The sequence below is a fragment of the Camellia sinensis genome, chromosome 15 (genome assembly GCF_055761805.1).
Source record: "Camellia sinensis isolate YWXY chromosome 15, ASM5576180v1, whole genome shotgun sequence".
Lineage (NCBI taxonomy): Eukaryota > Viridiplantae > Streptophyta > Magnoliopsida > Ericales > Theaceae > Camellia > Camellia sinensis.
The window spans coordinates 31059801-31086627 of NC_138975.1; the positions used below are offsets into that span (position 1 = coordinate 31059801).

A 26827-nucleotide genomic window follows, 5' to 3' on the forward strand; every position below is an offset into this window, starting at 1 on the left:
ATATTGTAATAAAAAAATAATTAAAAAAATATAAATAAATAAATAAATAAAATATCAATCAATAAATAATAATAATACATAAATAAATGTATAATTTAAGAAATTGAGAATTAATCGATTAAATTGTTAAGGAAACAAATTATGAGACACCACACGTTAAATATTTTAGTAAGTAGTAAGTGATGTTTTATAGTTTGGTAGTGAGGTTTTTAGACGTGAACCTAACTTATAATTATACATAATTTTAGGGATCAATATGAATCACCAAAGGAGTGATAACCCTTACGAATTTTATGAAGCCAAACTAATTTTGATGACTCATGAAATAGGACAGGTGGCATCACCCACAATGGAAACGTGGGGAAGACGTGCCAGTAGATGGCATTGCAACCTTGAGTGACATGCAAGAATTGGGGCCTATAAATAGTGAAGTCAGTGTAAGCAAAGCAAAGAACTAAAGTTTATAACGTGAAGTTCTAAAGGGAGTAAACCGACACTACTAGAATTATGATTTTTTGCGTCTATTTTTTTGCGACTGATTAATTAACTGTCGCAAAAAATCATTTTTGACATCAAAATTTCATTTTACAATCTCATTTTCGTCACCCAATCGTGTCCTTAACTTAAAAAAAAAAAAACCCCCCAAATTCTCTCCCTCTCAATCCCTTCTTTTTTTTTTCTTCTTGTTTTCCAAATCTGAACTCTCTCTCTCTCATTCTCAAAATCTGTCTCGCTCGAATCTCACTGCCTCTCTAGCTCGAATCTCTCGCTCGAATCTCACTGGCTCTCTCGCTCGAATCTGTTCGATCGATTCAACTCTCTCAAGTCTACAACTGTTGAAGATTTCATAATCGGTAAGCCTAAACACATCTTCATCGATTCAACTCTCTCTGTAACGATCCGAGTTATGTACTTCTCTGTAATGGAATCTGTCTCAAGAAGAATCTGTAACAGCACTTTACACGGAGCTATGACGCGCTTGTGCTGGTCCGCTCGTGACAGTGCCTCGTGAAGGCGAACGCGTGTTCTATTTTCCTCAAGGACATATTGAGCAGGTTAGTTTCCAACTCTAGGCAATCATATTCGGAGTTCTTTGTTTCTTTTAGAGGTTAGATTCATTTGGATTTCTCATAATGCTCTATAATTTTATCAATTTTGTCTCTCTTGGTTGTGCATCTCCAATTGTTCATCAGATTCAAATTTGATAAAAAAAAATGGCTCCAAAATGTTTGATTATCGATGAAGAATTACGCTTGATTATCTTCAGTCATCAAAATGATAGTACTCCAATTTTTCCATCATACAATGATTTTAGGAATTTCTAAATTTTTATTTTATTATTTTGTGATCTAGAACTAGCTGATTATCATTGATATGATCCACAATATAACCCTGACCTTGTGACCCAAACAACTGATGATGTACATGATGATGACTTGTAGATCAATTGACATTACTTTTAATATTATCATAAGAAAGGTTGACATTACTTTTAATGCCAAGGGAAGCCAGTCCAGATGCCCCAATCACTGCCTCTAGGTTAGTTATAGAGTTATAAGTTATAGAGTTCGGTGTTGTTTGGTCCAATTTATTAGAGTTGTTTATAGTTTTTTTATTTTGAGAAATTTGTGCCAAAGTATTTTTTATAGTTTCAGTTTGTAATTTATGAGGCAGAAATAGCTTAGGTAAAATTATAAATAAATAGAAAAATTAATTATTTGAAAGCAGTGAGAGAAGTGTTTTTAACTTTTTACTTTTTACTTTTCTGTTTTCAACTTTCAGTTTAAGGAAAGTTATACAAAATAGCCTCTTCAAGCTTATAGGTTGTTGACACTGCGGTTTTGGAGCATGATTGTAGTGCATGTTTGTGTTCTGTTTTTTACTAATGAGGTTGTCCAAACAAGGCGGAATTGGGCTATAACGTTGTCTTGACCTAGACAACAAGAGTTGATTAGGTTCACTCTACTCATCCTCAGACATTTAAAAAAAAAAAAAAACTCTACAAAAGTTTCTTGTGGAGGGCACAAAATGATTCCAAGTGTTGAACCGTACTGAGACTTTTTTTCCCTCCAAGGCTGAAGTTCATCGACATCCTCATTGAGTTATTAGAATGGTTAAAATTCACCCTCTTTCTTTGAAAAACAACAGCAAATTCAAATTTAAAAGTGTAATAATGGAACACCAATTCAAATGATTTCCAAAAGAGTTGCCATGAGGAGGCTGCTATTTGGCATGTCAAAAGCCATGACCGCTCCTTGAATTGACGGGTCCCAGCTCTATAGTGCCCTCGCAATGCCATTCATATTTGAATGTTGAGGTGGCTGTGCAACCGTGGCAGAGTGGTCTGATGAGGGAGGCGATCTTTTATCGTCCGGCGAAGGAGATTTAGTGTCTGTGACATTAGACGTGGTGATGTCATGGATGCTAGACCTCCTCTTATCCTTCTCTCCAGAAAGCTTCCTGATAAAGTACTTCTGAGCATGACTCACAACAAGTTTCAAAAGAAAATGAATAGGTATGCCACTCTACTCTTCAAAAGGAAATTATTAACACATTATGTTAACCTATTTCTCTGCTTTTGATGAATTTTTCAGCTTATTATGAATTAGGTTGCCTATTTCTCTGAGAGTTGTTGTTATGGAAATAGCATTTTAAATCAATTCTTTTTGGGTGTATGTATGGCCTCAACATTGTTCAGTAGTTTTTTGTTGGGGAGAGTAGCATTCAAGATTGTGTGTGGTTCCTAGACCCGTCTTTAGTTTTTTTTTTTTTATCCGCATGAATTGTGTAGTTCATATATGACATGGTTAATGCTGCTCTTTTATTGCTATAAATCAGCATCTGATTGTTTTCTTTAATCTCCTTGTAAAGAGACAAAAACAGGGGTCAATGATTACCGCCAAATATAGCTCACTTGTTTGGCTATTATAGTGAACCGACGGTGCAGGTTCAAATATTGAAATTTGTTGTGGTCTTTAGATTTTTAGATAATGCTATATCATATAGCTAATAGGATTAGTGGACTCAGCAATAGGTTTGAAAAATGTTCTAGAATGAAAATGAAATCTATTTATTGTCTCTATTTTGCTCATAACCAAAATGGGGCAATACTCCTAAAAGGGCTACTTGCACACCCAGGAAATTTTGAAAGTACTCCAAAATAGAGCACAAAATGGGGCAGTATACTCTACACCACAAACTAGTAGCCATACACCCATTGGAAATTATGGAAGGAAGCTATCCTTGATAACCTCGTAGTAGGGAAATCTGGTGACTATAGTGAAGAAAATTACCTCTTTGACCACTCTAGATTGGTTTCTCAAAGTGCTCAAAATCAGAAGCTTCCTTTTTTTCTCAGACATTAGAAGGGCTTTCTAATTTTCTTTCATTAATATTACAACTTATTGGATGGATGGCTTGGTCCTCCTTTCGTTCATTTTGGTAATAATGCTTTCCCTTTTGGCTTCTTTACAGTTTTCTCTCTTATTTCCAGGCGAGAAAGAATTTGTCTACGAAAGTTGCACACCTTTGTCATCTTCTTCAGGCTCCATTGAGGGTTCTTTCACATTTGTCTCTGGAAGGTATGTAGACAATTCACTATTTGTATAAATTTCTATTTTTTTAAAACCAGCGAACTCTGAAGCACTCAATGATGATATCTGCTCTCTTATTTCTTATCTGGATGAGTTTACGTAGATAATTTGGCATTTCCCTTGTTCTTTATTTTAGCAGTGTATAGCGATGGAGTGTGGATCGCCTTTCAGGATTTTGTTCATCATTCATCATGTATCACTAAGTGATCATGACTTGTGTGGTTTCACTACTAGAAATAGAATGCTGGTGAGTGTACCATCCTTTCGGTTGCTGAGAAAGTGCTGGAAAATTGAAGGGAATGAGGGAAATTTCTGATTTCTGTTTGGCATTGGAATTCATGCATTTTCTTAGTAACCAAAGAGAGCATTTAATTCGATTAGGTTCTCATATATAATTGTGTTGGTTTTCAGGTGTTTGTTCCTCCACATCCACTGGTCAAGCACTGGGTTGCTGTTCTTAGAAATGAGCAGACTCCTTGCCCCATCTTTAGTGAGTGACCCTTCAAGTTACTGCATCTCTCTCTCTCTCTCTGTCTGCTATTTTATTTTGTACTACTGTTTGGTTGATTAGATAAAATGAGCTGCATATTTTTGTAACGAATCAATAACGAAGTCAGGGTCCTTTAACATTTTCAAATCTTGATGTGGCTGCAAATTTAGTTTGCATATCCTTGCTGTGAGCGTTGTCCTCGTGATGGGAATCATGATTCTTTACATTTGAATTCTTAGTTCTAATTTAAAATCACACCAATTTAAAATTCCAGTTTGATAGTTTAGATAAGGTACAATCAAAAGAACCATAATTTATGTAGAGTATGTTGTTGTAACAGATACTAATTTTTTAAATTCGAATTCTTAGTTCTACATAAAGCATTAGTGTTTTGATTGAGTGGGGGGGAAATGAAGGATTTGAAAGGAAATTAATTTTGACCTTGTTTAGATTGTTTTTATGTTGTTATGGTTTTATTGCTGGCAGCCTACTATAACAGGGGAGATTCAGTCACCAATGGGTGTTGCCTCTGTAGAATTTATTGATCCAAGGGAACCGGTTGCAGTTTGTATATCAATCTCGTTTTTAAAATTTTATTCTTGTCTCTCCTTTCTATGTAATGGATAATCTGAATTTATTTCTTATCTTCTTGTTGTGTATTTAGTATAGGAAGTTCCCCACAATACATTTGTTGCAAGCTAGTTGGGGTTCCCTTTTTTAAGATTTGATGATAACAATGTTACAAATTTATGAACGTGACCTGCTTTAGAAATTATTTAATCTTGGAAGGGTATAGCTTTTCGGTAGCCATCATCTGATGCACTATTTATTTAGCTTTGCAGATTGTTCCTATCTTGAGAGCTGGTCTTGCTCTAGCAGAACATGCATCATCCACTGATATGGTAAACTGGGATCACTGGTGGAGCCTGAAGTTACTCTCAAGGTAATTGAAACTCTTGTTGCAAATCACTGATCTGCTATAGAGAGAGGTCACTATGACATAGTTTTATTTTGATTATTTCAAGCTAAACTAACACATTGAAGTGCATTAAATTTTCAGATCAAGTTTGATATATGTTTTTGCAGATTTTGTTGAGGGAATAGTTGATATGATCGAGCCGTTGATGTTGGGAGCCAAAGATTATGTTTTTTTTTTTTTTTTTTTTTTTTTGACGGTTTGAATTTTTTAGTACAGTGCATTTAAGGATGGTTAATGGATAATGTCTATTATAAATTTAATTAATTTGTTAATTTTGTTATTTTTCATTTACAAAAAATTGTTTGGTGCTTATAATTGATTTTTTTGGTTGTAGCAGACTCATATATGATTTTTTTTTAATAAATAATTATTTGCGACAGTAAAATAATGGTCGCTAAAAGTGTTTTTAATTTTTTATTTTTTTTTTGCGACGGCAAAATAGTTGTCGCAAAAAGTAGTTTAGGCGGTCGCAAATAATTTGCGACCGTTGTTTTGCCGTCGCAAAAAGTATTTGCCACCCCCACATTTGCGTCCCCCATTTGCGGTCGCATAGGCCGTCGCAAAAAGTCTTTTGCGACTGTATTTTTATTATTTGCGACGGCATGTGACGGTCGCAAAAAGTATTTTTTTTAGTAGTGCGATCAGAGTGATAATAGTTGGGAGTTTGTAGTAGAAAAGGGTTAAGGGTCAAACTTAAGGTGAGTTTTATTAGATCTTGAGTTATTATAATGTGTTTTTTATATGTCTTAAGTTATTATAATATATTTATAATATATTTTACGAATATTTTGAGTTACCACAATTTATTTTATATAATTTATGTTTTATGGTTAGGTTAATGTTTCAATTACGTTGATTATTTTTTGAACTCTATTTGCTTAAATTAAAACCCATTGATATGTTTGTTTAAATTTTAGAGATTATTTGGCAATGATCTTGTAAACAATTATTTCTTGTAAGTACCACCACGGGAGTCCCATGCCTTGGGAGACTTAAATAACCATAGGCCCCTGTTTGACCACTTTATGGTCTCCTGTTTGTCATAGATCCATTGACCCCTGTTCTGATTGTCACTTTAATGACCCCTGTTCTGTTCTGTTCTGTACCGTGGTTATAATTATTTATTTCAGTATTTGCCACCTGATTAATTTGTGTATTCACCTAATTAATTTGTGCATTCAACTCAAATTATGTTAATGTTTTAAATAACTATCCATGGATATTTTGTGCCCCTATACTCATAGTATAATATTTCTCACTCTGCTATGTGCTTATAGCTGTTACCCCTTTCAGGTGACGAGGTTTAGCGGGGTCAAGATGGAAAATGAATCACTGTGTTTTTTTTTAAAATCCTTTTTTATTTCTATATGTTTTTTTTTTTTGAACTCTTGTAATACAATAAAGTTCAAATGACTATATTTTGTTTCCTTTTAAATAAGCAGTTGGTATTTTATTTTAATTTATTTAATTTATCCGCTTGCGCTGTGACTATAGAATTATCTGAATTATTTCATTTTTATCTTGTTACGACGCCGAGCCTTTGGGTACCGGGTTTGGGTCGTGACATCCTATCTCTCACATTCTTCCTCTTCGATCTCTCTCTCTCTCCCTCCCCCTTCATTCTAAACCGCTGATCTCCAATGATTAAAACCCTAACCCTAACCAAAATGATCCTCTCTCTCTCTCTCTCCCTCTTTAATCTATCTCTCCATCTGTTCTAAACCTCTTATCCAATGATCCCTCTCTGTCAGTGATGATCCAAACCTGAAACCCTAATGAAGAACATACAAAGAACATGAAGAAGATCAACCCGAAACTGTAATGAAGATGATCTAAACACGAAGATGAAGCCAAATTCCTCTTCAAATTGCAGGTATTTTTTTATTCTAAAATCTTGCTAAAATTTTTTTTTTTTTTTGCTTGAAATTGCTAAAATTGCTTGATTGAAATTGCTGAAATTGATTCATTTACAATGCCATTGAAATTCTTGAAATTGAAATTATTTATTTATTTATTTATTTATTTATTTATTATTTTGCTCCAGATTGATTTATTATTGATTTTGAAATAAAACGCTTCTCAGAATTTATTTGTTTTTTGGTAGATTTTTGGGAGAATTTTGCTTCTATTTTAGAATTGTTTGTTGTGAAGGATGATGAAAAAGGTAGGGAGGGTGGAAGAAAACGGTTGATTTTGGTGACTTGGCAACTTTAGCAGCTACCAAAATTTATGCCATATTTGACACAAGTTTTGGCATCTGTCAAGATAGCAATCGCCAAAACTTACCATTGGAGATGGATTTCTATGAACTGTTGTCATAATTTGGCAATAGCAGCTCCAATGGCTTGCCATTGGAGATGCTCTAAGTAGATGTAGAGGGATTTATGAATAAGGACACTTATTTATAAATCCTTCTTCACCTATTTATGTTTTATTTAGTCTAAATTATTTTTTTATGTTCTAGCAAGTCTTATGAGTGACATAATTATCAAAATACCTCTAGTAATAATATTTACATTAACAATGTGAATATTTCGTGATGTGCACATTTACATTGTAAAATATGAATATGAATATTCACATTACCAAGTTGCTAACTGTTCAAAAAATATTTATAAGGATAAAATCATTCATAAAATACTTAAATATGACAATTAAGATTTAGTGGATTAAATGTCCAAAAAATATGACTTGTTGGAATACAAGAATATGTTATGGATTAATTGGGATATAAATACTTGAAAAAAGATTTTCTAATAAATAAATGCTCTAAATTTCTATTCATAGATAAATAAAAGGATAAATTACAAATATACACCGTAAGATTTACTTAAAATATAAATTATCTTTTATAATTTTAAATTTCATGAAAAATAATCATTTTTATTAATAAATTATCAAATCAATTAATAATTTTTAATGATGTCAAAATTTTATTTTAATTAATAATTCAGGTAATTTTATTATTGTATTAGAGAGCAATTACGAATTTTATTTTTTCAATTAATTCTGTTAAATAAATTTTTTTGACAATGAGGTATTTATAATTTTTCAAATTACAGGAGGCAATTCGTATTTTAAGTAAATTTCAGAATGTGTATTTATAATTTATAATAATTTATCCGAAAACTTATGGTAAATTATAAAAGGGAAATTACACAACAGTGGTGTGTAAGAAAAAAAATATTACAAAAAAGTAATACATTTTATAAATATTAATAATTAAAATATATATTTGTATTTTGTTATCACGGTAAACATTTAAATATCTTATTAATATTAAATATATAAAAAAATTAACAATAAAAACCAATTTGAAAAAATTATTTCATATTTATGAAAAAAATTAATATTATGATTATTAATATTTATAAAAGTTAACACTAAATTATTTTTAAATCTTAAAATAATCTGTAATTTCCCCAAATTTATGCGCAAGTTAATCTCTTAATCTCTCTATTACTTTGCAAGTATGGTCATGTTTTGTTTCATTCAATGATTTTTTTTTTCCCTTGAATTTTTATTGAAAAAATAAAAATTAGTATGATAAAAATAAATAATAAAAATATATTTTTCAAATTTTTAATAATGTTTTTGTCTTCTAAAAAGATAAAACTATATAAAACGATAAGTACTTTTGAATGTTTTATTTTTTTCATGAAACTAATTTTTGGTTTTTTAGAAAGAAAAAAAAATTAAAAAGTTTCTAAAAACTAGACCAAATGACTCTTAGGTTGTAAATAATATTTTGTGATTATATTGCAAATGATAACAAGGTTTTTAAAAAATGACCTGCTAAACCTTAGGGTGCAACTCGGGTAGGTTTGCTGGGGCTAGAGGGTTGCCCAAGCCCAGCCTAAATTGTATTTGGCAGTGCCCAAGCTCGCCCAAGCCTGACCATCAACTCGAGCTTGGTTGCCCAAGCCCGAACTAATCTTCATAATCTGAACTCAAGTTAGCTCGAATTGCCCAAATTTCACAAGAAATATGATGATTTTACAATAAGAAGCCCTTTTTTATCCTTTCATATTGACAGGAGAAACTAGGAAAAAAAAATTAAGTTAAACATGATTTGTATAGATGCATACCCTGATCAAGTATTGACCACCACAATCCAATAAGTAGTTAATTTCATCATTACTCGAACTTCCGTAAATGTAGCAGTAAAATGCATCCAAATCTGAAATAGAGGACTAACAATGGTGCATTTAGTGGATCTGAACCATAGGCCAAAATGATCAGCATTTTCATGATTAAACTATTGAAATTATGGATGAAGGCTAGGATAAACATTATGCTATCAGGATACAAGCTAGACTAGTAAAATATTAATCAAGATACAAGAGTATAACTAGATTGCTTACTTGGAATCCTTAAGAGCAGGAACATCTACACAAATGGAATCCTTCCCTGATTAAACTTCATGGTCCTTGTTCCTCTCTTGGCCGTTCTTCATTTGAGGGAGAAATTAGAGTCTGAGATACAGAAAGGGAAAAAAAGAATAGGTAGGGTTTAGTCTTTACTTTTAATCTAATGGTTAAAATATAAGATTCTAATCTAAACACCAAAGCCTAGTAATAAAATAAAATAAAATAAAATCTAAGGGCCACCTATTTATACATATATTATATAATTTTTATAATATATAAAATGCAACTTGGGTTTGGGTTGCTTGGGTTACACACAGCCTCTACCCAGGCCCGGTTCAAATTGTAATTCGGGCATCAAAAATTTGCCCAGACTCGCCCAGATTACAATATATTGTTGCCCAAGCTCTACAAAAACTCGGGCTAGGCACGAGTTGCTCGGATTGAACCTATCTGAGTTGCACTCCTAGCGAAACCCAACTGAGTCACATTTTAATGGTTCGATGTGATTTGGTTCTAAATTTTTTAATGATTTGGTTTAGTTTTAACAACTAATGTTAATGGTTGACAATAAAATAAACAAAGATAAATATATATTTTAATAGAAAAAAAAAGATGAAAACTAGGGGTGAGCAGCGGATATACCGATCCGCCAAAACCGACCGAACCGAACCGATCCGCCGCATTTTGGACGGATGCGTAATGACGAGCGGACGGTTGCGGATTGATTTTCTCCAATCCGCCAATTTGGCGGATGGATGGCGGATTTGAGGTTCTTTTGGCCGCAACCGAACCGCCAAACCGCGAGCACCCTTAGTAATTTATAAAATTTTGTATTTTCAATTTGTTTAAATGTTTTGTTTGTATTTTCAATTGAAAAAGAGTTTAAATATTCTGTTGAACAGAAGTTTTCAACTTGAATATATTTTTTGAATTAAAAAAAATAAAGATATTATTTATCTATATTTTTTTATTTTTAAATCAAATTCTAAAAGTAATAAATAAAAAATATGATATATACTGGTTGGTTTTTGTTTTCAAAAACATATATAAATGTAACAATACATAGACATACACAATCTCTACTATTGCTCTGTTAATGGTTTGGTGGTTTGAATTGTTTTTATATTTTAAGAACCACAAATTGTAGTAATTTATGTGGATGAGACATATTGTGATTGTAATATGTAGATGAGACATGCAGTGATTGTGATATTCTAAAGTTTCAAACTTTCTTTCTTTGAATGATGCATGCAGTAATTGTAATACTTTTTTAAAGTCATTGACTATAATACTTTTTTTTTTTTCCAAGAAATGCACAAGCTAAATTATGTTGAAAATTTATAAAATTTCAAACTGCCAAACCGATTCGCATCCATCCGCCAAACTGCCAATCCGCTCAATCCACATTCGCCGAATTAGCGGACGGATGCGGATTGATTTTCTCCAATCCGCCAATCTGGCGGACGGATGGCGGATTGGAGGTTTCATGGCCGCAACCGACCCGCGCCCACCCCTAATGAAAACATTATTTTTTCATTTACTATTAAAAAAAATTGGTTTAAGTGTTAAGTTAGGAGAAAAAGGGAAATTTGGTTAAAAGTCCGCGATAGAAAACGCGTATTGCTTAAGTCCAACATAAATTTTTTTCATCCATAAAGTCCCTTACTTTTATTTGACTGGCGCGTGAAAACATACATTGATTTTTATGGACATTTTTTTACCTTTGTTTATATAAGAGGCCTAATTAGAGATAGATTATGTTTATTGAAGCTTGCAAAGATGGCATTTCGCTCAGATTTGCTTTGCAATCTACAAATTATACACACACATATATATATATATATGTGAGTTTAACTGTATATATGTTTATGTATGTGTCATGAACCTAATTGTAATGGAACAGTTCTCAAAAAAATTTGTAATGGAACAAAAAATAAAATTAATTGAAACTAAAATCAATGAAAAGTTCCATATTTTTTTAGAAGATGACTTTGAGCTCTTCCGTGGATACGTGTAAGGTTTATGTGTGTATATATATTGTTGTTTGTTTATTAGTTTGTGAATATAAAAGTAAAATTTCATTTTTACTTGGTTACTATTTAATATATACTCTATTGTTCTCAAAAAAAATATGTACTCTGTTTTTTTTTTTTTTTTTGCTAATTTTTTGTTCAACAATGACAGTAAAGTTTTTCTCTGATAGTATTTTTTGAGTTATTTCTTCTGTTATACAAATTTTATTATGAATTAGAGTAAAATTTTACTGTGAAATAAATTAAACTTGTAAATCAAAGTAATATTTTACTATGAATCAGAGTAATATGTTATTGTCAAATAAAGTAACATATTACTGTTTACATCAATTTCGACGATAATAATATTTTTTTAAAAAAAATTCATAGTCTACATGAATCTTGTTTGATAGATCTTGATAAGAGGACTCTAAAAATACTAATTTTATTAAAAACTGACATTTAAATCAAAAGTTATATTATTTTAAAGTTTAATATTTTGGGAATTGTGGTATGGGTTGGATGTTTTAAGAAATTTTTTTTTTTATATTTGTTCTTAATGTATTATAATTTTATTATGATAGGATTTTAACCAAATCCCCAAAGAAAAACTTCACTACAACAGTCACCTTTAAATTCATTATTATTTTTTTTTTCATTTTTGCCTAAAAAGAATTCACAATACAAAATAATTGCCACAAAAGTTGAGTTCGGATCCTCTCCAGCCAAAGACTCCCTCCGGTCCTCCAGTCAAGGGCCACGATTTGGCCACGTGGCTTAATGAAGATCTACGGCTCAGATAAAATAAAAAAATAAATAAATAAATTGAATTTCGTTCATTTCGACCCAGCACAAAGCTTCCCTCCCATTCACGAGTCCGTTTTCCCTCCTCTTCGAAGCTCTTTTTCCCTCCTTCTTCCAAGCTCTGGCGATTGGCGAAGTCGATGGCGAACATCGAGGACGATCGGCGGTGAACATCGACGGTGAACCAAGCTCCGGCGACCCCGCGAACCAGAGCTGCACTTTGTCATCAAACTGAAGGTAATATTTGTTTTCCTTAATTTTTCCCCATATAAGTTTTCCTTACTAGGAACAAAAGATTCAGTGCACAGGTTTGTCATGGCTGGGGAACATTGTTATTGTCTGCAACTACATTGATTTTTCTAACTAGTGAGCAATACATAGATGTTTTATTTGTTGTATTCCATGACCAATTTAAACTGTAAAAAGTGTTGGTGGTTGAAACTATGTATAGATATAGCAATACATTTACGACATATACTTAATGCTTATAATTTGCTTTTTAGCTATAACTGAGTGTCTCAAAAATTATTTAGTATCACACACACACACACACACACACACACACACACACACATATATATATATATATATATCTTTATCTTTGTTACGAGATGAGAATCTGGGACAACATATTGACTGGAATTTCTCAATCAGATACACTAGATTAAGATTCTTTTTCTCTAGCAAATGGCATTGATAGAATGGAAATAGTAAAAGTATTTTGAGATTCTAAGCTTTTATTAGCTTCTATATTTGTTAAAATTTTCCAGTTCAGGTTCTATATTAGCTTCTATAAATATAGAGCTCAAATATTTTATCCTGCCATGTTCAAACCTGTACTAATTTTTCAACTTGAAACAATTTACAAGTAAACATATTCTTTCTTAAAGCATGTACATGATATTTAGAAAACAAGAGGAAACAGAACATTTTTACCCCAAAAAAAAAAATTAATCACTTTATTATTGTGTATTGATACTTCTCCCATTTGATTGCCTCTACTTTTCAGTTGCATTTTTATATGGATATGGAACCTGACAATGATTGTGGTTGGAAGCCAAAAGAAGGAATGATCTTTGATTCGGAAGAAGGTGTGTACGATTTTTATAATGCATATGGAGTAAGAATGAGATTTAGCATAAGAAGGGAATATTGTAAGAAGAACAAGTTAACAAAACAAATTATTTCTAGAAATTTGGTTTGCAATAAAGAGGGATTTCGGAAGGTTGACAAGCGAGACCCATTAACAAAACAAATTATGCTGATCTGGTACTGTTTATGCTGGTTTTTGTGCTACTGGAATGCTCTTTTTGGTGCTGAATTTGTGTTGTTGAGTTGCTGTATTTTGGTCATTTTTTGGGTGCTGAAATACTGTCATGTTGTGCTGCTGAAATATAGTTTTTGCTGTTGATTTTGTGCTGCTAAAATGCTGTCTTTGGTGCTGATTTTGTGCTGCTGTAATGCTGGTTTTGGTGCTGATTTTGTGCTGCTGAAATGCTCTTTTTGGTGCTGAATTTGTGTTGTTGAGCTGCTGTATTTTGGTCATTTTTTTGGTGTATAAATACTGTCATGTTGTGCTGTTGAAGTATAGTTTTGGTGCTGATTTTTTTTTCAGGGTTTGGATGGCCATGAAGAGGTGGAAGGCACTTCAAATTCCATGCATAGGAGATGCCTCTGAGTTGCTGTATTTAACATTGATGTTGATGTTGAAGTTGAAGTATTTAATGGTGAAACTTGTTGATGTTGATGTTGATGTTGATGGTGATGGTGATGGTGATGGTGAAACTTGTTGAAACTTGTTAAGTATTTAATGTTGATGTTGATGTTGAATGGTGAAACTTGTTGATGTTGATGTTCATGGTGAAACTTGTTGAATGGTGAAACTTGTTGAAATTTGTTAATACTGATTCATAGCATTTGTTGATTCACAGCATTTGGTGAAACTTGTTAATACTGTTCATTACCACTTGAACAAAATGGTAGTGGTCCACCATACATTACATACACATTCAACGTACATTACAAGTCATACTCATACTACCTCATATTACATACACATTCAACCTACAATACAAGTCATGCTCATACTACCTTACATTACATACACTATTTCAAATACACTAGAATCACAACTACCACCAACAACAAAACAAAAAAAGCAAAGGCTTAATTCAATTTTTCACCAACTCTTTCAACCATCATTGCCAAGTCTCTATATTGTTTCCTACTCTTCATAGTCATGTCTTTGAGCTCCCCATTCACAATAATTACTTCTCTAAGAGTAGACAAGACTTCCATGCGTTCTTCAAAAATATCATTATCGACCACCTTCAAATTATGCTGCATATGTGGAGGGATCCACCACTGAAGAAGTTACAACCATTCGGATAATTGGGGCATACAAAATAAAGGCAATTTGGATTATCCGTTGACTGAGAAATCTTAACCATAGTTTTTTTGCCACATCGACAATTGCGGTTTTCGAATCTGACTTCATGCATGTTGTCCATACTTGCATTTGTACTTGACATTGAGATTGACCTACAAAAAATTATCAAAAGGATAAATGTTTTAGGTCATGAACTCTTATCAAAAGGATACTATTCTTTTTTAGTTAAAGTATAAATGCTCTAATGTAAGGTGAATATCTTCTAGTCTCTCCTGTTTACAAAATGAAATCATCATTTGTAAAAGGTTAAAAACAATGTATATATCATATTCTCAACTATTGTAATAGTTTCATTGGACTAAGAAGTTGGTATATAATACTAGATAGTCATCTCTCCTAATCTAATACTAGAAGTTGGTATATAATATATCTCTCCTAATCTAATACTAAATAGTCATCAAGTGTCTCCTTAATATTCTTCAATAAAAAACAATGTCTTGGTGAGCTTAGAATATGATATGGAGGCATGTCCTCAACTTGTTCACTCATCATAATCAAGATGTAAATAATTAGTTTAGGAAACAAAATTAAACATATATTCTCTGTAACAATGAAACAAGAATAGTAAATGGTTGAAACTATGCCCAAAATAGGAAACATGAAGGCTACTTTGGAAACTAAAAAAACATTTTATAATTATTGATAAAATGCACAAATATATGAACTATGCTTATGTTAGGAATTAGGAGAGAAGAAATAGTCCCAAAGTCCACTAAAAAACACATTCGGGGCAAAATTTAGTCAATAGGAACAAAGTAAGAGAACTAAATAGATAACAGAGCATCCAATAGAAACAACCAAAAAACTGTTAGTTTTTAAGCACAGTTTTCACACCATCAAGCAAATCAAATACTCTTAGTTTTGAAGAGTGAATGAAGCAAACTATTTAAGATGAGAATGAAACAAACTATTCTTTTTTACTTGAATTACTCTTTTGTTTTAATTCATTTATCATTTCATAAAAAGATTGCTACATGATCTTTAATACACAATTCAGTGGGAACATAATCCTCCAAGTCAAATATGCATTGCCATCTCCTTCACTAATTTGAAGATCACTAATTTGAAGATCAAATAAAGCAACAATTATAAGGCAGTCCAAACAACTAAGAACTGGCCAATCCACAATCAAAGCAGACATTTAACCTAAAATGGTGGTCAAAGGACGGGAGATTTTTTATGGTGCTTCAGATTTTTTCAATCTAAACAGACATTTAACTAAAATGGTGCTTCAGATTTTTTCAATTTCACTAAACATTTCTACCTAAAATGGTGGTCTCTCCATCTCAGATTTCCTTCATCTCTGGTTCTTCAGATTTTTTCAATCTAAACAGACATCAACAAATTTTTGAGGTCATAGTGCTTTAGATTTTTTCAATCTAAACAGACATCAACAATTTTTTTTTTTTTACCTTTAACTATGGTTCGTAGCTCCAATTGCGACTCAAATCGCAGTCCAAATGTTCGGAGTAAGATAGAGGGAGAGAGGGAGAGCCCACCGATGTTCACCGCCGACTTCGATTCGCCGTCGTCGGTCACGACATGCCGTTGCCATTCATCGAAGCTGAAGAAATTCAAATTTTTTTTGTGGCTGTGTTGAGAGAAGCTTTGTGCTGGGTCGAAATGAACGAAATTCAAATTTTTTATTTTTATTTTTATTTTATCTGAGCCGTAGATCTTCATTAAGCCACGTGGCCAAATCGTGGCCCTTGACCAGAGGACTGGAGGGAGTCTTTGGCTGGAGAGGATCCGGACTCACAAAAGTTGTGTAACAATGAAATCTTATAGCTTAAATCAGTCAGAAACATCATAAATACAAGACTATCAAAGGCAATGGTTTCATTAAAATTCATGTTCGTACACAATACCCTCAAATATGGAACCATCTTTAAGTTTAAAAAGCTTGTTTCTATCCAAACAAACAAATTAAAAGTTAAAAAGATTGTTAAAAAATTTGTGAGAAACTCTATACCGAACGCAGCTAAAAGAAGTTGAGCCATAAGTAAATCACTGAAGGGTACGCATACAAGTCCATAAATTCACCCCCTTTTTCAATAAATAGGTCTTAAAAATCACATTCATTGTAAAAAATCTGTATAAAGATCTTCAAACGAGGTGAGAAAGTCAAGAAGGAGATTATCAGGAGCTGCCAAACCCAAGAAACTGATCCACAAGTCGTGCAACGGAACTGGCAAGGTTATCTGCTGCTTCCTCTGTGGTTGCCTCTGCGTATACACTTACAACATCCTCTGTTCCTGATGGCCGTACAAAACATCTGCCTCCGGGTTATTTTGCTGCATAAATAAATAAAAATCAGAAACATTTGAGATTGTAGGGTATTTAGCATTTTAGGTCACATTCACTTGCTAAAAAAAGTATAAATACGCCACATACATAAACTACACACTCCCTGTACTAGCAGCAACATGAAGAATGTTGACGGCCAATGGTGATGTGGGCAGACTGTGGGCCCTCTAAGAATTATGGTAGGCACTAAGATGATGTCAGGCCACTGAAGATGGAGAGGGAGAGAGTCGAAGCAGGCTTAGAGCATAGAGAGAACAGTAGCGAGGAAGAAGCCTCTGATGATAGGTGTGAGAGGGTGCACCCTACTTAAGGGTGTTTCTTTGTATGGAGGTGGAGACCTTTTCGTTGGAGAGTTGGGTCATGGAAGCCAACTCATCCTCGAGGGTCATGCCAAGGGTTGTACACTACTGAGTAGGTATGATGCTCTATTCAAGATGTAAAACAGGTAGGACTGATAGACCTCTCTTGTCTAAGACAAGTCAAACTGGGAACCACCCTGATGGTTTGGGCCGCACAACATTCATAAGCCCTCACTATTAACAGCCAATCTACAACTCTGGTGTTCCGGTTAGGAGTCGTGGGTCGCTCACACGATCAAGGTACCAACCCTAGGAGGTCACTAGCTCCTGCTCCAAACTTAGACAAGCTATTCAGCGTCATGGTGCAAGTCCAGAGTCGAGCAAAGTCTTGGAGACGCAAGTGAGACACATGAGCTGCTAAGCAGGTGAAGTGACTTAAGTCCACTTCCACCGAGTGGGCAAAGTAAAGGCAAGGTGCCGAGCAAGGGTAAAGTGCATGACACCTAGGCAAGGGAAGGATCACGAGCCAACATGAAATTTCTAGGCTAGTGACGAGGCTTCTTTCTGACTTTTTATGGGGTCAACCCCGTAGGTAATGGCATGTTTGGCCATGTGAGACACAATTTACCACAAAGAACAACCAACCCAAACAACAATACACCAACAATTAGAAGAGTTTGCAAGCCGTTATTTCATTTTTTTATATTTGTCATCATAGAGAGGATTCCATTTGAAGGTTAATGTGACTCTGGCATATATTAGAGCTAGCCAAATAACTAACATATTTCAATAGACAATCAAGTTTGTAAGATAAATTGATAGAGAGAGAGAACAAGTGAATAAATGAAATGTGTATTTCATAGATTGATTTACAAAGGGAGCCTAGCTCTCTTCTTATAGAGAGAGAGTCACCGAAAGCATAAAGCTAAAGCAAGCTAATGCTACACTAATTATGAAAGCTAAAGCTATACTAATTATTAAAGCTAAAGCTAAACATAATAATATACATAATATTATACTAACATAATATATTATATATTCTAACATCCCCCTCAAACTCAAGGAGGATAGGTAAAACCAACTTGAGTTTGGAAAGGAACAAAACATGAAGATAAACTAATACATAAAATAAAAGAGGATAGTAGACACTGTATGGTCGTGTCGGACTGTTGGTGAAGACACTGTATGGTCATGTCAGACCGTTGTAGCAGGACAGTTTACGAGGTCATGTCGGACCGATGTAGAAGCTAACCGGAATCAATGTCGGGACAGTTTATGGGGTCATGCCGGACCGTTGTAGAGGCTGACCGGAATCAATGTCGGGACAGTTTATGGGGTCATGCCGGACCGTTGTAGAAGATTGTGGTGGTGCACCAAGGAGGCGACTTAGGGAGTGCGCCATGGGGTGGCTTGAGTGGTTCCCATGGTGTATAACCATGCTCACCAGCTTGAGTGGTTCGCATGGTATGTAACCATGCTCACCATGATATATGTATAACCCCCCCTCAAACTCAAATAGGTGTGAAGATAGAAACCTATTTGAGGTTGAAACAAAGAGATTGATAAAGGGGAGCAAAACAGCTCAACACAGAGTGAAGATGTGAAAAAAAAAAAAAAAAAATGGTAGAAAGGTTTTTTTGTTTTTTTTGTTTTTTTTTTTGTTTTGTTTTGTTTGTTTTTTTTTTTTTTTTTTTGTGGTGTAGAACTGTGAGCAGGGTGGATCTGTGATAGGAATAAAACAAGGGTGTGTTGGGAGAATGGAATAAAAAAAAAAAGAAAAAAAGATAAGAGTGATTTTATGTTTAAATAAAAGAAGTGTGGGTGGACAATATTAAAATAAAAAGAAAGGAAAAGAGGGGGTTTAAAGGGAGAGAGAAAATCTGTTTCTATGGGTGGAGGCATACACTTGTGGGTCCACGGTTTTGGTCAAAAACACCAGCCCATAGTTTGGGTTTTCTTTTTGCACACTACCAGCAATGGGTTTTGCATAGTGGTGTGATTGGAGATGGGGCCCGCCACTACACATGTTGGGCATCTAATATTGTTGTTAAAGCCATGTTTGAGGAGCTGTTTTTGGGTAGTGGGATATATATATATATATATATTTTTTTTTTTTTTTTTTTGTTCAGTCTGTGGCAGTCAATGGTGTCAATGGTCAAAACCCAGAATGTGTGTGCACGGTGTTGTGTGTAGGTAGTATCCATGCATGCTGGGTCTGTGTATGATCGGAGAGAGAGAGGTGGGAGAGAACAGCCTAGGAATTTAGAGAGAGAAGAGAGAGCTCTGTTTTGTTGTCCATCTTCATGTGTGTCTGGTCCGTGTGTTCCCCGTGTGGTGTGTGTGTATCTGTATATGTAGCCGAGAGAGAGAGTGGATGTTCTGTGTGTGGAGAGAGAGATCAGTGCCTGTGTGTGAGTGTTTCTTGAGTGTACCAGTGTGCATGGTGAGTGTATGGTGTGTGTGCGCGCCGTGTGAATGGTGTGTAGCTCTATGTGTGGTGTGTGTATTGAAAACTCCAGCGGGCAGCGAAGGCAATATTGCCGGCCGGAGTAGCTGGTGATAGAGTAGCCGGAGGTGGAGTGGCCGGTGGTGGAGCTGAAACCGGTGGAGCGGACACCACAGGAGGTGTGACCGGAGATTGACCTCCAACGCCGGCGACGACAATGCAGATAAAGCTACAGCATAGATGGACCTGCGATCCATATCCACGGCCTCACTGGTGTGAAGGTGTTGATTATTCCCTCAGAGAGACAAGAGTTCAGTTCAGTTATGGAATTTATGGCAGCGGAGTGAATGTATGTGTAGAGGTCCGGCGGGCGGCCAAGGCGAGGCTGCCGCCCGCCGATGAAACAAAATGACTAGGTTGTTAACCTAGCTCTGATACCATGTAAGATAAATTGATAGAGAGAGAGAACAAGTGAATAAATGAAATGTGTATTTCATAGATTGATTTACAAAGGGAGCCTAGCTCTCTTCTTATAGAGAGAGAGCCACCGAAAGCATAAAGCTAAAGCAAGCTAATGCTACACTAATTATGAAAGCTAAAGCTATACTAATTATTAAAGCTAAAGCTAAACATAATAATATACATAATATTATACTAACATAATATATTATATATTCTAACAAAGTTGATTGAATGAATCTATTAAATAGAAATCAGATATGGGCAAAGATTGGCATCCGAGAGTACGAAATCAGAAGTTACAGTGATATGTGTTTACCAGTTTCAACATTAATGACTTCTTGAATGCCAAGAGGCCTTACAACCACAGTTTCCGCTTTTTCTGTAACGATCGCACTTCTGTCAACGACCTTTACCTAAAACCAAATAAACAATGTGAAAAGCAGTTGAAGCACTAATTTTAAAGTAAATAATGTGAAGACCTTAACTATCTGAAAAAAGAGAATGCCAATATAGAAAGATAACATATTTTTTTGACTCACAAGCAACAAAATACCCATATTAGCATAATAAAAAATGTATTAATGACAAAATAAGGACAAATAAACAGGCTTCAATCAGCCCTTATGAATAACTAAATTGTGAGAAAGAAAAAAAAAACCATGGCCATCTGACAGGCAAAAATAGTGTTCGAGCTCAAATAGTCATTATAGAGACTATACGGAAACCAAAAGAACATATATACCAAGTTTATTCATGAATAATTGGGTTAATTACTTTGCACCCTTCCATTAATATAAAGGCATAAATACTTTTCTCCTCAAGGCGACAAACATTGCACTGCACAGAAGAAAGTTTGCTCTCATCAAAGGTGAAAATCAACATTCTTAGCTTTAGTTATCGACCTTCTCACTTGAGATTTAGCTTTGTATTTTTTCTTGGCTGGTCATTTGCTTAATTTTTCCATGGAATGTAGTTATAAAAGAGGTTCTTCTGTTTTATGTTTAAACCATGTATTAGAGTAACTTTAACAACAATCCAAGACAAACTCTTCATATACAAGGCGCACATCTCAAAACTGTGATGCGCAAGCTTTTGGAGAGTATCACCTAAAAATCAAAACCTCAATTCAGTTTGCCTTAGCCTCAACTTGAGGCGAGCCTCAATAAAGCCTTTTAAGACTTTGCTGAAAAGTAAATCAGAGAGCATCTATAGAACTTTTTATGAAGGATAAAGAAAAAACCTTTAGTTGTTTGCTGGGTAAATCATGATAAAGTTCATTCCATTTATGGATTGACCATCCCATATGCTGCAAAATAGCCTCCACCAGAAGCAACCCACTCAAAGCATCTCCCACTGCCTGGTTGATCAACTTGCTGACTGCCAATAGTCTCATAGCAGCCTTTTGCTGTTCTGAACCTGAAACAAACAATCAATAAATCAAGAATCCCACAAGAATACCATGAACAAACTCATTCGGAAAATAAAAATATCAATAACCACCAAAAATATGAGGAATACAAGAAAAAATGGGGGAAAAAAGACAAAATGAAGCAAACAAAAATATGAGAACTGTATCAGAAATGACCTTTCGAAGTTAAAGCAAGCTCACTGTTTCTACCATCCAACCAGTGTAAGAAACCTTCTGAGAACAATATGGTTCCATGCCCATTTGCCTCAAAATAGATCCCAATATCATACTCAGCAGCTTTCTCGTGCAGGTATTTCACTCCTGTTGGAGTAAACATGACTTCTAGGCCTGATTGTTTCAGGTAATCTGTGGATGCCCCATTTGCATAAGCTGTCTGTACAACACCAAGAGTTGGCTGGTAACATTTGTTATCTTTGTCACCTTCATTCTTGTTGAGGGTACTTAGTTGCTCCTTAATAAATAACGCAAACAAAGACAATATCTTGTCCCCATCAACAAGATCAATCTTATTGTTAGAATTTGAAAGCACAGAGAAATACACAAGTCGATCAGCATCTCCATCCAAACTTGCACACCTGAAACACTAGAACCATCCAAGCAATTAATTCCCACTTCCGATAGACAATGCATAGTTTGAAGATTTTGCAAATATAACTTGGGACTTGACTCAGTCAACTATTGCTACATGTAACATAGAAATGAACAACCAAATGATACTGATCTCGATAACACAATTGTCCAACAGACGCATACATTTTAATCTATATCAGAGCAAGTAAGTCTGCATCAACATGAAACTAGAAAAATGAGATATGCATCAAATTGCGACGTATCATCCACCAGTGTTTCCAAACAATTGTGCATGATGCAATTGTATAAGACAAAAACATCACTAACATTGGAGAGAGTTCACAACCAAAATTCATCTTAACATGCAAAATCTATCAAGTCAAGTCAAGTCACATATGACTAAGATCAGCCACAGGATGATGTCCCACCTTATACCAGCATCGGCAGGACCAAATCCATGTGGAGCAACCTTTTCCTTCTGCACAAAATCAGCACCAACTCCATCATTGAGTACACCTTCTTTACCAGAATTGCGAATCTCTATATCAAAACCATTCAAAATCCTCTTGAGAGCTTCAAGTTTTTCTCCACCCACACCATTTGCCCCATCAACAACCACAATGCCATTCATCTTATTGGGTGCAATTCCCTGGGGAATCAGATCTATCAAGCACCTGAGAATCATATGCCCCCAATAAACAAAAATATGTTAATAAAATTTATTCCAACAAACTGAACGACTGTATATACATGATGCTTCAATGAACCTGAAAGAGCTTGAAAGCTGGTTGAAATAGTCCAATTCAGTTGCATTCATGGCCTTGTTTCTGGCACGAACCATCCAATGCAGTTGTGGGGTCGTTAGAACTCCCATGTCAACTGCAATGGCTCCAACTATTGAAATGATTCCCTTGAATTGAAAACCAAAGATAAGTGAGAATTTCTCTCTACCTCTATGATTATAGAAAGCAATCTTGAAGGCAATGCAGGTACAAACTCCTTTACATGCGATGCATCTACGGAGAACAAAAAAATAGAGCGAACAAAGACCTATGCCTTCCTCTACCATGTATATAGGGTCAACCAAACATTGGCAGATTGAATCATGACCCATCCTAAATAACAAAAGTATTCAATTTACATCTCATGAGTACACACTCAGACACATCATTCATAGGTACAAAGTAGGCCAAAATAGGAAAAACGTAGAAGGAGAACAGGAAGGAGAGAAGGTAAATATTTTTTAGCGAAGTATGGGTATTTTTTTAAACTACAATAAGTGGTTTTGGAGGTTACAAGGCAATAACTATATAGACAGCATACGCAATATGTATCCATGTATGTACAAAAACTAGTAATTAGTAAGGGAAAGTTCATGGTATTTGAGGGGAAGCCATACTTGCTTTGCAGCTTCCAGAAGAGACTTCCCAGTCGGCCTTGTGTCTCTTCCCAACAATATCTCAGCTGACTCTGCTCCTTCAAGTGGAATGTTTTCCTTCTTCACAAAATCATCTATCAACTGTTTTGAGAAACCAAACCTGGGTTCAATTTTCCTTCCTAATTTATGCAATCAACAATTGTAGAGGGTATAAGCATACAAACATTATCAACTCTATCAGAAATCCACATAATACCTCAACTCAAAGCATCAACTGAAGTATAAAATGACATTCATAATTTTTTAAAATATTTTTAATTTTATTTTGTTGGTTATTAGCAGTTTCCTAGTAATGAGAAGTTTTGAAATTAGTTGGTTAGTAAGTCTCTAAGATAGGGAAAATTATTTAGTACTCTTGGAGCAAGATGATGTGGTGTTTCAACTTGATTTTTATTGGTTAAAAAGTAGGACCCATCACTTTTATGTTGTGTTTTAGGAGACAATAGGACAAATGTCTTGAAGTGAATGGTACAGAGCATTGCTCAAGACTCAACAGACCGACCACTTGCTTAGATAATTAGGTTGTATCTGTTATAGTAATTAGTGGGTTTTCAAGTTTGTAATCTAATTTCTTGTATTCAAAGACGTAGTCACGGATTGAAAACTGGATGTTTCCTGAATTAAACTTCTTATGAATTATGGAGCTCTGATTCTCCTCAAATTGAAACAGAGGATCTTCCCCCTTGAAGTGGTCTTTTCTCCCCTTTTCTTCCATTTTTGTTTTTCTGTTACAAATGGTAACATAAAACCTATTGCCATTTTTACTGCAAACATCTATTCAGTTATCTATCCTATTATATAAAGCATACAACTTAGGGGTGCAATTTGGGCGGGCTCAACCCGAGCCACCCGAGCCCAATCCAAAATTTTTTAGAGCGTGGACAAATATTTTTGAATTTGGTATGGGTTTGGACAAAAATTTAAAAGCCTAAATTAAATTTGGACAATATTGGACAGAAACATCAAACAACCCAAGCAACCCGAAACGCGAATTATATATATGTACTTATATAAATCTTGAATATACATATAAATTATTAGTCAGTGGATGATATTAAAATAATTTAGATTGTTAGATCATATTGAATAACATCACAAAATTTTATTTATTTATTTTTTCTCATTCACAAATTGTAAAGACCATCGTAGCTGCATCCCTCTTACATTATATAAATAATTTGTCATGACATTATTAATGATTTTTATTAAAAAAAAATTATAAATAAAGTCTAATTTTAACAAATTAATTAACTGCAGTAAAAATAAATAAATAAATAAATAAAAATAAAAAAATAAAAGAAGAAGAAGAAGAAGAAATATTGAAATTTATTTGCAACTTGGGTAATTCGGTTTAATTCAAGTCAAGCTTGGACATAGAATCTCGGATTACAATTTGGGTTTGGCAGGCCTAAGTAGGAGCTCTTCCCACAACTTGGACCGAGATTGAACAACCTCTCAATTGGTCCAGACTCTCCCTAGTTGCGCCCCTAATACAACTTGAGGTGAACACTGTCACGGTTTTTACTTTTCCAAAAATGCCCCTCCAACAAAATAACGGTCACCCCTTCCCACCCAATAACTATGCCATCCACTTATTGTTACAAAATTTTCTCCGCCACCCAACTGTCCAAACTGTTAATCAGTTTTTCTCAATAATCAAACTATCTAAAATATTTAAATATAAAATTACAAACCCATCGCGTTTGCACCCACCACTAGTTCCCTTAATATCTTCCTCTTCATTTCATTGTCATATATATATATATATATATATCATATATGTTATGTGTTAATATGGGGAGAGAGAGAGAGACCTGGGCAAGATGTTGAGAATCAGGGGCACTAGCGAGGGCATCAGCAAAAGGCTCCCAATCCTGAGACAGCATACCGCCAGTTGGGTCAGCGATTTTGATTCCATTGTCGGAGACAATGTTGTGGGAAGCAGTGATCATCAAACCAATCACAGATTGAGTCTTGAGAGACCTCAACGCGGCCAAAATCCCAACCCTAAACACAGTCGATTGGAGCACCAACCAGTCTGCTCTGAACCCCGATGTTCCATACGATAGTTTCACTCCTTTCACAAATCAAAACACACACACAATCAAATTCAAATTCAAACTCAAAATCGAAATCAATGGTTGAAAAAGGACCTGGTGGTGGTGAAAAATGGTCGGAGGATTCGAGGAGGATTGATCGCTGTTGCTCATTCACTTTTTCTTCGGATCGGCACAAAGAAAGAGAGAGAGCAGTGGTGGAGTAGTGAGAAACCGGAGGTTTCAACTGTCGATACTATACTCGATACTCATTCAGCCCACAAAAAATAAAATAAAAATCACTTTACTCCTGTAATTTTAATCCCGTTGCTTAAAGTTTTTTTAATTTTATAATAAATAGTTTATTTTATTAAAAAAATATTAAATTAATTAATAATTTTTAATGATGTCAAAAATTTATTTTAATTGATAATTTAGATAATGAAATTTTATTTTTTCAATTAGTTTTATTAAATAAAAAATTTTAATATCGAAGTATTTATAGTTTTCTAAACTATAAAAAACAATTTATATTTTAAGCAAATCTCAGATGATGTATTTATAATTTACCTAAAAAATTAAAAACTTAAAACTTGTGTTTGGTTTGGATTTTGGAAAGAGTTTTGAGAGTCCAAAATTAATTGAAAGTTTATTTGTTTTATTTTATTCGAGCAAACTACTTGGAAGTCTAGAGAAATCTATTTAGTCTCGCAACCTTTTGAATACTTTCAAAAGTTTACTATGCATTTTTCTTCTTCATTTTTATGTACGCTTTCGCTCTTTTCTGTCCCTTTCTCTTCTTAATTTTTGCTGACCGACAATCACACCTTATTTATTCTCTTTCTCTTTTTGACATATAGTCATCGGCGACCAACGACTACCATTGATTGGGATTCACTGGCAATCACTGACCACCGATACTTTACTTCACCATCACCGACGGCGAATGAGACAAGTTTTCAGTGAAAAATATAAGTAGATCTACTTAAATCTGATGTAGATTTACATCAGATCTACGTAGATCTGCATTAGATCCGACTATCTAAATCAAAAATAGTTGTCAGAATACAATCTTCTCTCCATATTTGTTTCTTTCCTTCAATCTCTCAATTTTTTTACATTTTCTCTACTACACATTTCTAT

The 26827-nt window shown here is 34.3% G+C and overlaps 2 protein-coding genes across 8 annotated transcripts; one reads left to right on the top strand and one right to left on the bottom strand.

Moving 5' to 3' along the window:
* The first annotated feature begins 500 nt into the window (after positions 1–500).
* On the top strand, positions 501–5694 carry LOC114322775 (uracil phosphoribosyltransferase-like). 6 transcript variants are annotated; one of them, XM_082909376.1, is made up of 8 exons: positions 501–854; positions 955–1055; positions 1783–2515; positions 3494–3581; positions 3733–3840; positions 4005–4083; positions 4918–5026; positions 5170–5694. In XM_082909376.1, exons 5-8 carry the CDS (start codon positions 3742–3744, stop codon positions 5177–5179), a joined length of 297 nt encoding a protein of 98 aa, XP_082765502.1. In that variant the 5' UTR covers positions 501–854; positions 955–1055; positions 1783–2515; positions 3494–3581; positions 3733–3741; the 3' UTR covers positions 5180–5694. The 6 variants fall into 6 exon arrangements, with proteins under 6 accessions (XP_082765502.1, XP_082765501.1, XP_028125984.2 ...); XM_082909375.1 differs by having other exon boundaries at positions 501–1055; XM_028270183.2 differs by having other exon boundaries at positions 501–2515; positions 3730–3840.
* A 10813-nt stretch (positions 5695–16507) lies between these two features.
* On the bottom strand, positions 16508–26004 carry LOC114266403 (phosphoacetylglucosamine mutase-like). Of its 2 annotated transcripts, none has more exons than XM_082907847.1 (9): positions 25802–26004; positions 25463–25725; positions 23610–23729; positions 22978–23120; positions 22639–22884; positions 21797–22215; positions 21452–21627; positions 20528–20624; positions 16508–16991 (listed from the first exon to the last, which is right to left on the bottom strand). In XM_082907847.1, the coding sequence occupies exons 2-9, from the start codon at positions 25598–25600 to the stop codon at positions 16984–16986; spliced, it is 1347 nt and encodes a 448-aa protein (XP_082763973.1). In that variant the 5' UTR covers positions 25601–25725; positions 25802–26004; the 3' UTR covers positions 16508–16983. The 2 variants fall into 2 exon arrangements, with proteins under 2 accessions (XP_082763973.1, XP_082763974.1); XM_082907848.1 differs by having other exon boundaries at positions 23610–23767.
* Positions 26005–26827: the final 823 nt, after the last annotated feature.